General features: G+C 38.0%; 1 protein-coding gene across 6 annotated transcripts; it reads right to left on the reverse strand.

Annotated features, from left to right (window-relative positions):
• Nucleotides 1-369: 369 nt before the first annotated feature.
• Nucleotides 370-18,038, reverse strand: LOC146313481 (B-cell receptor CD22). Of its 6 annotated transcripts, XR_014772102.1 has the most exons (13): nt 17,977-18,025; nt 17,459-17,509; nt 16,729-16,937; nt 14,777-14,930; nt 14,513-14,670; nt 12,981-13,134; nt 10,482-10,618; nt 9,636-9,774; nt 6,243-6,342; nt 5,441-5,459; nt 2,432-2,503; nt 770-1,107; nt 370-643 (listed from the first exon to the last, which is right to left on the reverse strand). XR_014772102.1 is itself a non-coding variant. In XM_084739853.1 (12 exons), the coding sequence occupies exons 2-12, from the start codon at nt 17,505-17,507 to the stop codon at nt 1,003-1,005; spliced, it is 1,296 nt and encodes a 431-aa protein (XP_084595979.1). In that variant the 5' UTR covers nt 17,508-17,512; nt 17,977-18,038; the 3' UTR covers nt 370-1,002. The 6 variants fall into 6 exon arrangements, 4 of the variants coding, with proteins under 4 accessions (XP_084595979.1, XP_084595982.1, XP_084595978.1 ...); XM_084739853.1 differs by having other exon boundaries at nt 370-1,107; nt 17,459-17,512; nt 17,977-18,038; XM_084739856.1 differs by having other exon boundaries at nt 370-1,107; nt 2,432-2,500.
• Between the last annotated feature and the right edge of the window lie 790 nt (nt 18,039-18,828).

Genomic DNA, 18,828 nt, shown 5'->3' on the forward strand with positions numbered 1-18,828 from the left:
CATGGACATGCATTGCTAAGATGAGGCACAGTAAATGCTGCATTTCTGGAGCTGGGTTGTTTTTCCAACTTCGATGTGTTCATGAGCTTTTAATTTATATGTGGAAAAAACATGGACACTATTAAAGGTGGGGGAGGGTTGACGTTGTTGCATCGAGGTGATGGGTTAGATGAGACTAGCGTTCAAGTGACCTGCTGCTATCTAAGTCTGCTTATCTGGGTTAATGCCAATAAATCCAAATCAGTCTGTGTGGACAGCAACTAACTAACAATTACAACCAGTTTACAAATTAAATGTGAAGAAAAAATGATATGCAACCAAAACAACCAAACATTTCCCTTTATTGCCATATTCCTGTGTATATATATATATATCAACAGATAACTCGGCAAGTCATGTACTAAACTTTTCCCCAGTTTGTGGGGGAATTGGCAGGAAATCCGGTCAGGAACTCATCTTTCCTCTCTGTCTTCACAAAGATCGACCAGATAGGACCAGGCTTAGTAAAGACCAGTTCATGCAACCTATCCAAGGTGTTTCGTCACAGTCTATCTTGGCTTAGAAAGAAGCAAATTAACTGGTGCCAAAAAACTGAAAGCTTGAAAACAAACCTAAAACCTTCTTTGACTGTTTTGTCAGGAGTCTGGAAAAAAGAAAAGTAATAAAAGTATATCAGTATCAGTATAACCTCTGCTGATTTCACAGAAATTATTTGACATCTTCAGCCTGCGTGCTTATGTGTGGTAAATTACACAAGATTGTGTGTCACCTCGCAGATCAAAGCTTCTGCAGGTGTCAGCTTTTTGTTGTCGTTTCACTGGAAATCAGCAAGGCTGAAGTGATGCAGCCATTTTTGTGTGTCATACAGAAAATCGTTTGAAGCAGTCTGACTGATGTCATGCATGGAAGCCAGTGAAAAAAAAAATGAAAGTGGCCGCAGTCCTTCTGTGTTTAAAAGAAAATACGTTTCGAGCGCTTTGATGAAAACCTCAGCCTGTTCCTTCAGGTCTGCTTTGGCTGCAGCTGATGTTTTGGCGTGCTGGCTGATTTTTGCAGGTTCTCATAGTTGGGAACATCAGGAAGGGGCTCAGTTTTCAGCTGTCGAGGCTTGTTAAGATTTAAAAAGAGACACACACATTAGAAAGTGGAGTAAAATGGACTTGCAATGCCCACAAAAGAAATTATTTATTAATAGTTACTTACTGAAAGTGTGAGGGGGAGTTCATTAACTATACACCCCGCCAACCAATTATTAGAGAGTTTTAAATTAACAAATAGAACAACAAACAGATCTTGTCAAAATAGCTCATTTTCCATCAGAATACAGTGGAAATTTTGACAGAATCTTAAGAATATCAGCAAGAATGTTAATTAATATGCATTCCAATCACTACTGTTAGGGCTGAACAGTTAATCAAAATTTTACTGAAACTTCAAATTGCATTTGCTAAAGGTGGAATGTGTGTGAAAATACCATTTTAAATTAAATACTGTGGTGCTGCAGAGGTGAAGAAGAAGTTTAGCACTTTAAAACAAATTTTTCTTTTTGGCTTCTGAAGGGGGGGCCTGCCAGAAAAAGTTTGGTAACCACTGACATAATTAAAAGAGTGCCAGTCAAACTTTAGAAGGACAGTTCACTTGATGTCTGTATTCTCTCCAATAAAATTGGACTAAAAAAACTCAACAGTGATGTCTCTTTCCGAAAATCACGGCTCAGAAACTTAAGATAATGCACAGACATTGTTATAAGCAGTTTCATGTAGGAACTCTTTTCTTTCTAGCTGAGAGAAAGTAGATGGACGCTACAGGCCAGAGGAAAAATGTGTTGTTTTATTGTTATTTTGAGGTGAACCATGGAAAAACAGTATAGAAATATGGGGTTTCTGTTTGTTTCATTTTTTAATTTGCCTCCTCATCTCCTCAGTGGACATTTAAATTGCATTTATTCACAGAATCTGTCTCAGTTGCACTTTTGTCACATTTGGCTTTTACTGACACACCAACTTTTCCACCTCCCCTCATTTTTCCTGTCAGGTTTTTTCATGTGAGCATGAAAACAGGTGGATGGAAACACACCTAATGTCAGTTAATTCCTAATTTCATATTTACTTAGTCTGCCGCGCTCTAACTCCCCTGTCGTCTCACATCCTGCCACCCTCACTCGCCCTGCAGTAACCCTGGCATGCTGTCACCTTTCACCTCCTCCCCGGCATGTTCGAACATGTTTCAACAAGTCTGAACATGAAAAACACTGATTGAAAACCTGTTACATCACCCTCTTCTTCCTGCTTCCTTTAAATTTTGTTTTCAATACCAATCCTGCTTTTCACATGTAACCCACAGTAGGAGGACATGTGTTGTTAAAACTCAGCGTTGTCTGATTTTAACACCAGGAGCATTTAAGGAAATATTTATTCGAGTGTGCAGATACCTGGAGTTGGTCGTAGTCAGAGGCCTTGATCCTCAGATCAGCGTAGGTGTGTTCACCCTTCAGCTCAATCTGCTGAAAAAACAGAACACAGACACTTGAGGACACCAACATCCTCCTTCAAATTCATGCAATAAAAAACATTTAAACTTTCAACCCAGATACAGACACAGAGACCCAAATGTATACAAAGTTATGCATGATTGATGTTTGGTGTTAAAACAATCCAACCTGCAGCTGTGGATATTTATATTGGACGTGATTTGATCAATTTTCACTCTGTGTACTGTTCAAAGAGTGGACTTCCTCTGAGTGAAAAAAGAGGAAGTGAAAAGAAAGTAAACTGATTATGTCATACGATATGAGTGATTTAAAACTTTAGTAATGCAATGAGTGAAATATGTTTCCTGCAGTAATCTTGATTTGGAAATGCCTGGTAAAGCCAATGATATTGATTAAGATGTGTGTAATGCAAGTGAACATTACAAAACACAAAGCAACACGTGGACCCTAATATTCCACTAAGAACTGAATAAAAGCCAGATCAGAATAAAGATGCCTCATGTAACCAGGAAGTTTTGTGGTTGAGTGGGACGGTGTGAACATTAAATGATGTTCGAGAGGCAAATATTAGCGCCAAATAATGTAAACATTTACTACACTTGTTTCTCTCTGGTGGTAATAAATATTTTCTTTCTGTGCATATTTGCCCCATGTGGGCGTGACATTAACAAGTTTTTCAGGAGAAACAGAAATGCGTCTGTGGCTGATGCAGTTTTTTTGTGGGAGACCTTAAAGAGAAAGTTCACCCAAAAATGAAAATTCAGTCATTATCTACTCACCCTCATGCTGACTGAAATTAGGTTTAGTTCTTTAGAAGAGAAAACAGTGGAAGTGAAGGGTGACCAGTTTTCAAAACGGAAAAAAAACAAACATAAAGTGCCTCCATACTGCTCATCTTGTGTAATCCAAGTCTCCCAAGGCCCCGACATGCTGAGTTGCCTTGAAAGACGTCATTTACACCATGTTTTTGGCCTGAATCTTCCCTGCAGATCCTTCCCATGGAGCCACATCCATGTGTGCGTGTGCGCAGTCTGACCTGTGTGTGTGTGGCGTGACGGTGTGCACACGCAAGTGAACGAAATGTCAGGACTTTAGGAGACTTGGATTACACCAGACGAACAGTATGGAGGCATTTCATGACATTTTTCTCTGTTGTTTTTTCCCGTTTAGAAAACTGGTCACCATTCACTTACACTGTTTGGGAGATTCTGCAACGCTGGACTGAAAACTTAAAAACTGACCTTCATTCAGAATGAGGGTGAGGAGATATTGCCTCAGTTTTCATTTCTGGGTGAACTATCCCTTTTTAAGAGATTGTTGAACTCAATGTTGACTTTTAACAACTTTTACACGCTCCTCCTGTCCGAAGACTTCAAGAGAGGATGGATTTGCTGCTGAGATTACTGCTTATTTAGAAGGAACAGCAGAAAATCAAATTTTGTTCCCAGGACATGATGTGGTTACATGTTGAAAACAGCATTTACAGGCGGAACCACTTGTTAAATTTCTGTGATATTATTCGACTTTCACAGCAGGCAGAATAAAGCTATATTAGGTTATATTCAGATAAAGCTTGTAGGCACGTAAACACATTTTATTAGATAACTTATCACAATAATTTCCAGTGGGCTGATTCTCCATGGAAACACAGCTGTTTTGCTTTATAGAGGATGGGACTGATGAAGGCGTTTTTCAAATAGTTCTTTATCTTCAGTCACTCAGCTCACTTGTTAGCTCACACATGTATGCATCAGAAATCAGCGACATTATCTGCATCACTAAATTAGGCAAAATACAAAAGTAGCAACAAAAGCATCAGAAGTAAAAGCAATCATAATACAGAATCCTCACTTAAATAATTAGATTTTTGCACTAGCAGCATTTAATAGTTACAGCTGGTTCAGGTGGAGTTATTTTAACTACATCATATGTTAGTTTAATTTATAATTAATTCAGTTTATGATGATTATATATTACAATTATTTTTACAACTTTTATTGAGGTTTTAAGAGATAAACGTGTTGTACTCAAGTACAGTACTCGAGTAAATGCACTTATTTTCACCACTACAAGTGATGATAATAATGCAAATATATGATATATAATAATCTAGCTCTGTTCTTTTACTTTTTATAGTTAAAGTACATGTTTCTGAAAATATTTTTGTACTTTTACTTAGATGAAATTATGAATGTTAGAGTACTGTTAAAATTTTACCACTTTTACTGCAAAAATCTCCCCCCACCTGCACCTGTCATCAGAGAGGACTCTGAGTGTGACTTTGAGACTTTGAGGACGGACAGGCGAGGGTCTCGGTGGTCAAGTTGGGTTTCTGGATTTATAAACAAATTCCACATGATCACGTCAACATTTCAACACCATCCACCATCGTTCCTGTGAAGAAGCTTTTTACCCTCGAAGGTCTCATCATTAAAGTGTCCCTGGTGGTCAAGAGCCAAAGTCCGATCTCACAAAAGGATTTGTTGTGAACATTTTAGCCACTGTTATATGAAGAAGACTCCAGTAAACATTCTGGCATTAATTGGAAGTTGGGTGTTTATTTGTTCAACCGGCCAATACCCCAGCTTTCAGTTACTAATCATGTTGTGATCCTCTCATATTAGGAAAACTGTTTATCTTCCTTATCATGCCCAGAGCACATGCAGTATAATTTATTTTTGCCTTCTTAAGAGGAATTGTTTATTTTCTGAACTCACTTGAAGGAAAAATGATGCTGAGACATTCAGAGATTAGTCATCCCTACTTCCTGCTTCAGTGATACAGAGAGTAGGACAAGGATGTCAGTGAGACGAGACTGTGACTACACTGTGACGTGGTGTGGATGTCAAAACTCCTTATCAGATCTGCCGTATTAGTGCTTTATGTGTGGTACATTTTTTCACACTGTCTCTTGTCTGTCTGCCTTTAAAAAGAAAAATTTCCTCTTACCTTCAGCCTCCTGGAAAGACTTGGCAGCAGGAGAAGAAAAACAGAGAAGGAAAGTTACCCACAACGATTAGGAAACTTTTTTTTTTTATTACCAGAATGTGGGTTATCAAGAACTGACAATGTCTAATAATTAAACTACATTTTTTATTTTGACATCATATTAAAGGGATAGTTTGGATTATTTGAAGTATGAGGTATGAGGTATAAATCATTAGGCACCTGCATGGAAGCTTGCAGCAATGTACTGCAGCGACAAATGGGATGCTGGCAACCTAAAAAATCTATATCAGTCCAAGTGTAAACTATATTTAGAATATTTCCACAGCTTTACCTTGCCTTCAAACAGCCTTTTTTGATGGGAAACTACCATTACATTAGCCAAATATCGTTCTTGCCAAACCAACCAAACTCCATAGGCGAAATCAGTAATTTTACTGAGTTGCTGGTCCACTGCTTACTTGATCGGTTAGTTTGTTTGTGTTGTTATTTGACTCTGGCTTTGGTGAATCCAAACTTTTAAAACACACAAAGTCACACAATAACACAAATAACACAAACAAACTACCAAATCAAGGCAGCGGTAGATGAGCAGCTCCTGTGTTCTGCAGAGTAAAATCAGTAAATTGGCCAGTGGAGTTTGGTGGCTGAATATCAGTAAGTATCTCATACAACCCCACATTAAATAGTCTGAACTATCCAGGATTTCCTTGACTACAAAATGATGCCTCTAAAACAATAGTTTAGGCAGGGAGAACAGTTGTGGAGGGGGGAAATGCAAAGGTCAAACTGACTATATTCTTACCTTCGATACTTGTACACATCCACAACCACAGTGAGGATGTAGAGGACCAACACCACTCCACATATGATGTAGGGAATCAACCCAACTGAATCACTGCTGCCTGAAATACAGAGGAAAGTAAATTTGACAGTCATTTATCTGCAGAAATAACCAGTAAGAATTATTTCATGTCGTTTTTTTCCCATTTGATTTCTTCGAACTGTGATGCATTCTCCAAGTAATTTTGCAATCAGGTACTTTTTTTTTTTTTTTTTTTTTTTTTTTTTGTCAAATTCATTTTCCCTCAACTTGCATTGTTTGCTTAAGTTATCCATTTCCCAGAATGTCTTTTATTTTCTAAAATGACTTCCTTCCCAGATAGGTTGGGTCTCATGGATTTTTTTCCCTGCACTGCAGCTCTTTTCTCTTAAGTTTCTCTCCTTTTTTATTGTTGCATTTCCTGTATTTTAGTTAATATATCCATCGGTGCATGCTACCTGTTCCTGCATGCATACAATAGGCACTTATAATGGAATATATTGTGTAAATAAAATCAAGTTTCCCAATGTTACATACTGACACCAAAACATAACTGTTTATGCACTTAAATATTAAAGCTTCACCACAGCCTCCACAGCTGCTTTACTTTAGTTTGCAGCTTTATGTCACCTAACATCACCTCATTTAAATAAAGTTTTATAACTAGATTCAGGAACAGGACCACACCACTCTCTACCAAACTCTATCACCTGCATCTCACTAATTAAACCACCTACGCCTCCTATAAACCCAAATCACCTGTCTCGTTAATTAGTCACCTCTCTACTCCAAGTGCCTGTGCATACCTACAGGGGACGTCTAACCCTCTCCCATTTGTCTCTGTTCTCAGGTTCAACGTCATCTGTTCCAGGTTCCTCTCTCTACAGGGAGTTCATTTGTCTTCCCCTCATTCTCTCAGGTTTTCCGCCAGGAACCTCGGGGGACAAAGTACTGAAGTCTCATGCCTCGGGTTCCAAGCCCTGCAGCTCAACGACAAACCGACCCCCTTCATCCCTCACCTCAACCCCTTCATCCTTCTCCTCAACCCCTACATCCCTCAACCCCTTCATCCCTCTCTTTGACCCTTTCATCCCTCTCCTTGACCCCTATATCTCTCAAACCCTTCATCCCTCTCTGTGACCCCTACATCCCTCAACCCTTTTTCTTTATGTTGTAGCTTTACTTCACTTAATATAACCTCACTTAACTTTTCTTTACTTAGACAAAAACATCAAAACCTTAAAGTCTTATTAGCATGCCTCAAACAAAGGCACCATAAGTACAAACACATTTTCTGCTTTGCCAGCACTTCTGTAACACACTTCCTGTGAAACACTACACTGTTTCTGACAATAGACACTGTTAAAGAATGAAACATCCTGCAATCACTGGGCAAACACTGCCATTCAAAATGCAAAACAGACCTGCAACTGGGTTCACACATGTGCACAAAAACACTCAACCCCACTAATGCACCAGTCAGTGTGAGTCTTACAAATACACAAGTAGACCTCATTTACGCTGCTCACCTGTTATGAGAACTTTGCAAATATGGAGGTAGTAAGAGCGAGAGGAAGACTGACAGAAAAACAAGGACAAAAACAAAGGCAGGGACCAGGCAATAGACTGAGACATATTTAGGACAACATTAGAGCCACTTTAGTGCACCATGTCATAAACCACGGCCTGATGATGTGGGAGGCTGGACAGAGTCCAACTCAGCCTGAGTTGCCACACAGCAGCATCCATAATATGGACATTTAGAGCGGAGATGAGGTACGTCTTCAACTTTCTACACCAGACTGTTGTAATTATACATCAGTCTGTATCAGAGTACAATACACTGTAGTCCTACAGCAGGTCTACGCTTCTCAGTGAACAAAAAATAGGTATAGTGCTGTTTTAAAGTTCCTGTGTGCACTATGACAGCACAGCATGTGAAAAGAAGCTCACCGATGACATCATGTTTTTCATTTTCCACAGAACTGTCAGATGACCTCTTGGGGGTGGGAGGCAACATCTGTTCGCCCATCAACAGGAACTGGAGAATTTCAGTACAGTGTTGGAAACAACACCATCTTTTATTTAACCACTGCAATGTAATTTTACCATCATTACTTTTTGTTTCCAAATAATCAGATGCAGAGTAAAGTTAATTATTTGTCTGCATGATCAATTTATACTTATGTTAGTGCATCATACACAGATTTATTTCATACAATTGTTTTTTATTTCATGTGCATAGAGTAAGATAGTGTGTTATATAACCTTTAATTCACTGATGTTGCTCCCATTAAGCTCAATTAACTGAGTTTTAATGGGGATTTTCTCCCTTTTGACATCTGATCCATTTTCCTCCTTATTTTTTTTACATCACCTGATCATTCAGCTCTATTATTCAAACAGTTAACACCCATATTTAAATATCGGTGATACTGCACGTGTCTATTCATAAAGTTATTGTTTAATTGTAAATCCTGAAGTCTGCTCACTAGATAATACAAATATCATCTTCAGATGTGTCCAGCATCCAGAATGTATCATGTTTGGATGTGTGTACGTTTGTGAGCTTACCGCAAATCTTAAAATTGACTCACTTAAGGGCTTTTCACACTGCAGACTCTTAGCCCAGGGCCATTCTAAGAATTTTTAATTTTTTTTTTCTTTCAAATGCCATTAGCTCATCACAGGATAGAGATGCAGACAAATAGACAACACATATTGAAAGCTGAATTGGTGAAGAGTAATTTCCACTGTAGTTTTGATTTTGGTCATAAATAGTTTTGTGGCTACATTCCAAAGAAGACGTGTATGAGTTGAGCTTCTTTCTGCAGTCATAACAGAAAACAGGCTGGTCATGCCGGTTTCAAATGCCATTTAACTTCATCTCACTGCACTTAACTTGACTGTGTTTGTAGGTTTCATGTCACCTCACTTCACCTCACTTCACTTTGTAGCTTTCAGTTACTTCCTCCCTTTCACTTTATGTCCTAGCTTTGCTTTTTAGCTTTATGTCTTGTAATGTCATATTGTCTACTATAGACAAGAATTACAAATACATCACAAAAAAACACACAAAAATCACTCACAGAAACACATGCTCTGCGGCACGTTGTTTTGGTACTTACTGTAGATTTCCCTTGTTTACATTGTGACAGATTCCTGCATCAGCAGGCGAATCATTATCCAGAGACATGGATTTCACTTATGAATCAGTGCTCACAAAGTTCACTGATTCACTGACTGTTTCTGAATCATAAAGTCATGACCTGCAGCACAATGACAAGGCAGTGCATGTACAGAGGACCGGAGTAAGAGCACTATGGATGGAACATTACAGTCAAGATAAAAAAAAAAAAGAAAGATTAAACTTACCTGTGGTGGCGTTGACCTCCAGAAACACGGGTCTGGACCTCTGAGAGCCTTTCTGGTTTTGAGCTTCACACAGATACACCCCGCTGTCCTTCTGACTCGCCTTCAGGACCAGCATTTCTCCTTCAGCCTTCTTATTCAACTGTGATGAGAAGGAGAGGCGATTCCAGGGAAAAAAAGCCTCCTTATATGCACATCTTAAGCCAGGAGGAGAGAAAGTGTGTTTACAAGATATGATTTCCAGGAATTGTTAGCGAAGAGAGAATCAGTTTTGAATGAAGTGTTTCATTTCGCAAAAGGTCTGAGTTGTGTGTGGCTGGGTGAATTGTGTGTAATGTGTTGACAAAATAAACCCTGATTTCAAAATCACACCTAAGCAATTGTAAAAAACTATAAACCTGTCATTCCATGGACAAAAATCTGCTGCTGCAACAACCTGCACCTGCACTTTCCACCACATTTTTTAACCTGCTTGCATGTTTTTTTTATGGCATCAATGAGCAATAATTCCATAATAACCTTTCAACATATTGTAAATAAAGTGGTCTGAGAGAGAATTAGGCTTCTGCACCTCTGCTTGGCTCCGTTTGCAGAAAATCTGGCCTGTGAAGGTAGACTTACTCACAGGTCATCTCAGAGACCGGACGCTCCTATTGGCTGTTCTGCTAGTGCAGCTGTGCACGTTCCAGACTAAAACTACACAAATGTATCTGAAGATTGTCCACATACTTTTGGTCACATAGAGAAGATGAAAGAAATGTTTCTGAAAGATCTTACACATGTTAAAAAAAAAGTAGCTGCACAATTAAATCACAAAAGGTGAATAAAGTAAAGTGAATTCTATCGAACCTTTCCGGTGTCGACTGCGTACCAGGTGTAGAGGCTCACAGGTGGGTTGGCATCACTCGAACATGTAAACATCACAACACGTCCCTCAGAAACAGAACCAGACGTGCTCAGTGTTGCCACAGTGGATCTCGGAGCATCTGTTAAAAAACAGACAGTGATTCAACATAACGGCTCCATATCTTACAGATGTTTAATAACGAGGTTCATGAAAAGCAGAAGCTCGTTGTTAACATCAACATGTTATGTTGTCTGTGAGGGGATGCAAAAGGGGTTTGGAAGAACTGCGTACCCAGAGAGTTAAAAAGAAAGTTTAGAGATATTGACAATATATTAGTAGATTTTGTGCAGCGCATTTCATGGTGCAGATTGCAACAGACTTGTGTCACCCTCCCCTTCCAAGTGTGAAGTAGAGCCTATGGTGGCCACAAACCTTGCAAAATAATACTGAAGGGCCGTATCTAGAGCCAGTGTTTGGTTTGTTCTCTACAGTAGAAACATGGCGGGCTCCATGGAAGAGGACCTGCGCCTTCTGTGGACATAAACAGCCCATTCTAAGTTAACATGAGCACAAAAATTCTTATTTTCAGGTGATCATACACTAATTAAAACATACTTAGTGAGTATTATAATCAATGTCTGCCATATTCTCTCAATAAATCCCCATAAATCTAGTAAAAAATGAAGCAAAAAAAGTGCTGATAACAGAGTATTTCTACACTGTGATATTTTACTCAGGAAAAAAGATCTGAGTCACAAAAATAGTCCCACTGCCTGCAACAATGGCACCTTGTGTCGTGCGTGCAGCCGTATGCTTCAGTGGTACGTTACACTTCCGTCAACACCAAGTTAAGACAAGTTCAGCTCTTCAAACACTGACTGGTTAAGAAACACTTCCGTCTGTGCAAAGAAAGAAAAAAGAAAATCCCCTTCAGACAGACAAAGTCATGTTGAAACAGGTCGACCGTATTCCCAAACTGCACTCTGCTGTGTCGTCTAACACAGTCATCAGCTTAATGGGCGATAAATCAGTGTCAGTGCATTCCTCATAATGAAGCAGGAAGGAAGAAAGACGTGTGTCGGTGAGGTAATGAATGAACAAAAGCATCAGTAAAAACAATCAAGCAGTCATTAAAATCTGGGGATTATTCAGCTGTTCAGAGAGAACAAAACGAGTTACTTTCAGTGATGAACCAGGAGTAATTATTTTGTAAAAATACTTCATGCTGTGAAAGTATTTGCACAGTTCCTGTGGTTTAAACCAGTGGCTCCCAAACTTTTTTTTATCATTTGTTACTTCTTAAATCGAAACAATGTCTATTTGTGACCTTCTGTCGAAGGTTTAAACTTACAGTAAAACTGATTTCCTCTTCTCAAACGGTTTAATGTGGATAATTTTAGAAGACTGAAGAGATATATTCGTCCATGTTTTCACAAAAATTAGCAATTACTATAGAAAAAGTGTGCAAAATAAAATATTTGTGTGGCAGAATATGTTTTTGATCCTACTTAGAATCATCACATCACCGGTGGACAAAAAAGTAAAGTACCGACACTCCATAAAAGTCAAAACGCTGAAAATGATAATAGAAATGCAATTTGGTGCGGTCTGGTTTGTCCGGTTTGGCTCGGCGTTGGTGGAAAAAGCCCACTAGTTAGTTGTCACTAACACCAAGTAAAGAGTAAAGACACCAACAAAAAAAACACTTTAAAGAAGCTAAAATCTTAAAAAATGACTCAAATTATCAAAATAGTTCAATAGTTTTCAAAAGTTCAGTCTATACATTGTTTTTCAGAGAAAATGTTGCATATTATTCCTTTAAAATATCAAAATAAAAGTACTCACTGTGTGAAAATGCCCTCATGACTGAGATATTATCATCATAGATGACACTGTGAGATTATTGGTACTAATGCATCAGTGTGAAAGGAGCATTTAATTATCATATCTGCTGAGGTGGAGCAAGTTTATCTACTTTATTTATAAAGTTAGTTTAGTCCAGTGTTTCCCAACCTGGGGGTCGGGATCCTCCAGAGGGTCACAAAATCATGAGATGATTAGAAGGAGAGGAAAGAAGAAAACATCCTTCACACATGTGCTTCACACATTTGTATACTTTTTTTGCACTTCTTCTACTTTTTTGTTCATTATTAGACAATTTGACCCTTTAGGCCTTTAAGAGCTTGTTATTAATTCAGTTCGATGAACTAAATCAAAATTTAAAGGCAATTAATAACAAATAGACACATTTATATAGTCACATTTAAAACATATTTTTTAAGCATAAATAAAGTTTAGAGTTATTTGCTGTATCAGTCAAATAAATGTAGAAGAAGAAAATGTGAGAAGTTTCTAAACTCTAGCTTCTTTTACTTTTACTGCTGAGGACATTTTAAATAAACTATACAACACTTTTATTTAAACAGGTTTTGATATCAGGGCTTTTATTTCTATATGTTTCTAATTCTGCAGGGTTCATTTTCATTTAGACAAACACTCACACAGGACGTTGAGCCTCTGAGTGGCTGCAGACGGCTCAGTGCTGCCCCCTTTTGTCAGCGGGTAGGAGACAGAACAGGTGATGCTCTGGTTGTGATGGTCGGCCGAGGCGACAAAGGTCAGCGTGGACGTCATGATCATCCCTCCGTCTGCACTCTGCAGAGGAAAACACCTAAATCACTGAAATGTCCATGAAATAAAACACAGTGTGTATTTTCCCTTTGAATGTCACAAGCTGTTAAATGAAACATTGACAAAAAGCAGCCAAGAAAACAAAAAAATTAACCTGAACCTATAAAACAGGGATGAAAATTGAGACACTGTAAAATATGTGTGAATTAGTGAACAGTGGAGCAACACTTCAGCTTCTGTGTTTCAGTTTACATTAAGAATATCTCACTATAAAAATAATGCATTAGAGTTAAATGACTTTTATTATGCAGATTATTACACTCTATTGATATCAAAGTAATATTATGACTCATGTAGTGGAGATCATACCTTACATACTATTATGTTGTATTGCATATTATCTTTATCTTTAAAGCACCTAAGTAATTTAAAAGTAACTATAGCTGTAAAATTAATGTAGTAATGAAGTAGTGCTATTTTTTCTTCCTGGGGGGAGGATGATAAAGTAGTATATAACAGAAATGGTAAATTAGTAAATTATAAATAATGTAATAAAAGCAAAATCCTTGTTTGATATTAAAAAAAAAACTGTTCATCTGTTGTTTTATATGATGGGTCAAGTTTATAGTGTTTTTATACTTCAGTAGTTTATTCATCTCTTCTACATGTCCTTTTTTGATGCAAAAGCACTTTCTCAAACTTGTTGCTCAGGTAAGACTTTTTGTACATGTAGCAGATATAAAACCCTCTTCTATATATTTATTTCTTCACTGAAATTAATCAGAATTTTATATATTTTCACTTGATGTAAATCACTTATTGTTTTTGTGTCTCGTTGTGGATTCAGGTTTCTTTGGCAGACATGTGGGTAGAAGCTCAGGCTGTTGTCTTAGCGCCCCCTATTGGTTATACACAGGGTTGGCAAAATGTATTCCAATACAGTTACTAATTACCTCTTAAAGAATGTAATCAGTAATCACTATTGATTACTTTCACTTACTCCTTTGCAAAAGATTTCAGCTTCTTAAATGTGAATATTTTCTTGTTTCTTTACTTCTCTCTTGACAATAAACTGAATATTTTTGAGTTGTGGACAAAACAAGACATTTGAGGATGTCGTCCTGAGCGTCGATCAACATTTTTCAACATTTTCTGACATTTCATGGACCAAACAACTAATCCATTAATAGGGAAAATAATCAACTGACTAATCAGTGCTGAAAATAATAGGTAGTTGCAGCCCTACAAGCACTAGGCTAAACAATGTCTCCATATTTTATATTGAGGTAATCCAGAAGTAACAGAAAGTATTCAAGTTATGTAACGTGACTACTTTTTTTTAAGTAACCCTCCCGCCTGTGTGTGTCCACTGCTGTGAGTGAGTGAATAAGCGGTTCATCACCTGATGCATTTGTGTCTCCTCCTGCCTGGAGGTGTGTTGGGGGAGCCAGGTGATGGAGGGCGGCAGGGTGGAGCAGGAAACTGGGACCGAACACTGCAGCCTCACCTGGTCTCCCACCGACAGCTGACTCACAGAGGTCAGCAGGGGAGGAGACGGGCCTGTCGGTGAGGAGACACAAACACGGGGAGAACAAAGGTGGGTTTTTACACATCCAGCAGAAAATTCAAAGAATATTACAAACACAGTCACTTCATCCATTCATACCTGGTTGAACAGTAATGTTGACTCCTTTCGTGAAAGTGAACCTGAGATCTTCTGTACAGTCCAGCCTAAAGAAGTACACATCACTGTAGCCCTGTGGGAAACTGTGGAACGTTGTGGTGCAGTTCTTCCCCGTCAAGTCCCCGATTATCTCCCCCTGAATTGGTGCAAAACTTTAATTTAAATTACTGTGAAGTCCAGAAGTTTTCAGAAGATACCAAATATGCTCGGTTTTGAAGAAACGGGTGTAAAATGATGCAAATGACACCTCGAATGATGGACCAGAGTTTCCCGAACTTTCTTTCTGGGGACTCACTTGTTCAAAATGACAAACCATCACAACCAAAATTCATAATAAGCCTTATCAAGAGTTAATTTATGCATAAATTAACATTCATAACCATTTTTACTGACATTTCTGCATCACCTCATATTATCTCGACATGTTACTGAACACATTAAATACTTTATAAATGAGAAATAAATACATTTAGGAAATCTCATTGTCTTTATTCCCTCTCATCCCTCTCTCAACAATATATACATTTCAAATTAATTATAAAAGGCATACTGCAGATATAAAACTGATATTTCCAGAAATTTTTCTATAGTCTTTAATTTATTTGGTGACCATAAGTGTGTTTTCATTAGTTTATGATCACCTGAAAATTTAAAAAAAGAAGTGTTCATTCATTACAGTTCCACAGTACTGTGCCTGCTTGTCACACATTGTGAACATTTAATATCACAAAACTAGTAAAATCAAGTGAACCTCGAAGAGAAAGATGAGAGAGAAAAAAATCCTTTGTTATTTTTGACTCAAGACCTTCTCCTTCTTCTTTTTTCTGGTGAAATGTTGGACACTTTTACTGCCTCTGTCTTGTAAAAATCTCAGAATGAAACAATTTGAACTAAAATCAAAACTTGTGAAGTCAGATCACAAGTAGACTTTTCTTAATTTTAAGAGGCCACAAGCAAAAAATGTTGTTTACCACTAATTAAATGTTTTATGTCCTGCTTCTCCTCTCATTTTTCTTTGATTTAACCCCGTGCACTTTTTTTTTGTTCCTTTTCTTAGACGGTGGCTGCTTATGAATGATTTGGATAGTATATTATTATGTTACAAAAGACAGTAGCTGTGTTTGCTCTGTCAACTTTCTCCTTTTCCCTTTAAAACAACATACAGAGCCCAGCAGTGAGGTTCCAGAGGTGAAACTCCTGTTCATGTTCTGAATATATGATTTAGATTATTAGACATAATTTCATAATTTCTATGATTGTCAAACGATGGTCCATGCTTCTGTGGAAGTCATAAGGCCGTGTGATGAGAAAGCTGAAACCTCCTGCAGGAACTGATGCTCAGTTTCTATGGGAACACAGCTGAGAGCATCCTGACTAACTGCGCCACCTTGTGGCGTGGCGGCTCCACAGTCGCTGAGCGGAGGGATCTGCATCGGGTGGTGAAGAGCTGCAGCCTCCATCACAGCCCTCCCTGCCCCAACACACACACAACAGACCACAAGAACTGTGAGCACGCCCACGCAGACACACTGTCACACAGCAAGGACCTCGAAACACACACACACACACACACACACACACACACACGCACACACACGCACACACACACACACACACACACACACACACACACACACACACACACACACACACACACACACACACACACACACCCCTCAGTCTGAGACTGCAGACACAAGTGTAAATAGTACTTCATGCATCTATTTATTAATTTTTCACACATTACTTCTAAATAACCTGCAAAATGTGAAGAATCTGCACAACGTACATAACCTTTAATCTATTTTAAAGCTGCTATTACTGGTGTTTGTCTTTTGTTTTATATTTTAATTTGTTTATTTTTCTGATTCATGGAGAGAAGCCATTCATAATTTCAAACAATAAATATAAAAACAAAGAAAGTGACAACCCACCTGTATAGTGTTGGTTTGAGGACTCTTTGCCTGGAGGACAAAAGGACCTGCAAGGCTTCCTTTCCTCCAAATGCCGCCATCTGTGCAGTTCTGGACAAACTGTTCGTGACTCTTGGGGACCACGAAACGACATGGCACCGTGATGCAGGAGCCACTGATACCCACGATGCTTTGGGGCAGCATCAAATCCCAGGTTTGACAAAAGACGCCTAGAGGAGCAAAATGCAAGACTTTAAAACACAAATCAATTTACACAATACAAATACTTCCATCAACAGTTTTCCTCCTTATTCTTTCAACTTCATTTTAATAGTTGAAGACAGGGGTCTGCAGCCTGCAAAAAAAATGTTTGCCCCCCACCCCCCAAAAAAGATCTGTCTGGAGCTGCAAACAAATTCTCTCTGTTCCATGTTTTTTGTTTTTTGCCAAAGTCACCGAAGACCCCCAGTTTAAAATAAGACATTCCTGGGAAAATTTTCTGTGTTACAGCAGCAAAGTCAATAGCAAATATAAAAAAAGAAGCATCAGTAAAAACAGATACAAGCAATAAAAACAGAAACAGATTCAACTGCTGAGTTTACACCAGTGCAAACTGAACGATAATACAAACGATTGCTCGATTTTTTCTCCCTGACTAATAAGGAAGCTTTGATTTGACAAACAGACAAAAAAAAAAACTAAACTTCCACCTTTAGAAATATCTGTCATGTGAAATCAGGGAAATACTGACCTTGCAACAGAGCGATGAGCAAAGCAAAACCCACCAGACCAACACCCATCTCTGCTGGACGAGACGAAGAGTTTAAATCCAGGATGAAGAAAAGGACGTTTACAGTAAAACAAAGAGAGAGAAGGATAAAAGAAAAGACTAACATTGTTACTGAAATGTGAAAAAAATAGCAGTGAATTTACTCAGACAATTGTTCAAAGAGAGATACGTTCTGAGAAGGTTTGTGTTTCGCCCTGCAACCAATGCAAACTTTAAAAAATGAAAAACTAAAGTCATAATGAGACACAAAACAGCAACACAATGTCCCGCGAAAACACAAATCATCTAAAAGATTAAAGTTTGGTCATAAAGTTTAACAAATAACAATTTAGAAAAGAACAAATTCCAATTTTTACTGGTACAAAAAAGTACAAAAACAGTGGCACACACACACACACACACACACACACACACACACACACACACACACACACACACACACACACACACACACACACACATTTATAATGTATGTTTACCTGTCAAGTGATCACAAGCAGCTCATCCAAAGCAGATTTCTCTGTGCAGTGAAAGAGGAATGAATATTTAAATGAGGAAGTGACGAAGACTTTGTGCCTGTAGTGAAATCATGACTTTGGGTGTCGTTAGAAAACTTATGTCAGTTTGTCAATCAAGTGGAAATGGACGTATTCTGCAATGGACAGGAAGGATTCAGAGCCTGATGATGATGATGATGTGAGGACTAGAATGCTAATATCTGTTAACTAAACACAAAGTGTGACTGCGAGTAAAACAGTTTGGTCAAAAACAGTGCTGAACAAGAGGAAAGTTTGACTTCATGATGGTCCACGAGCAAAAATCAGTCAGTAAGAGACGTCTTCAAGGTCCAGTGAATTTTTCTGAAATAAGAAATAAGATAAGACAGGACTTTACTAATCCTGAAGGAAATTCTTGTGCCAGATTGTTCCAACATTACAGTAACACAACAAAAACAACAATAACAGAACATAAAAGATTATTATTTTGAGCTCAGTCCGAATGTTATCTGATATTTAATTATATATATGTTTAATATCTAGGCCTTTATGTTTTTATGTTTCATAGAGGTGTGTAATGCTGTTAGAAAACATGCAACATGTTGCCTTGGAAATAAAGTTTTGATTGACGGGGAAAGAAACACTTTTGGTATGAACACATTTTTATGTTTGTTTAGTGAAGATTAATTGATTGTTTTTTATTAACAATGACTGATTAAGGGCCATGCTTACAATTTGCAACCCTATTTTATTTATTTGATTTTCTTTCTCAAAAAAAGTTATCATACAATGACTATAAGTGTTTGAACTGTATGTTCACATGTGCAAGTGAAC

The sequence above is a fragment of the Lutjanus erythropterus genome, chromosome 16, assembly GCF_056507025.1.
Source record: "Lutjanus erythropterus isolate fLutEry1 chromosome 16, fLutEry1.hap2, whole genome shotgun sequence".
In the NCBI taxonomy this organism is placed as follows: Eukaryota; Metazoa; Chordata; class Actinopteri; order Lutjaniformes; family Lutjanidae; genus Lutjanus; species Lutjanus erythropterus.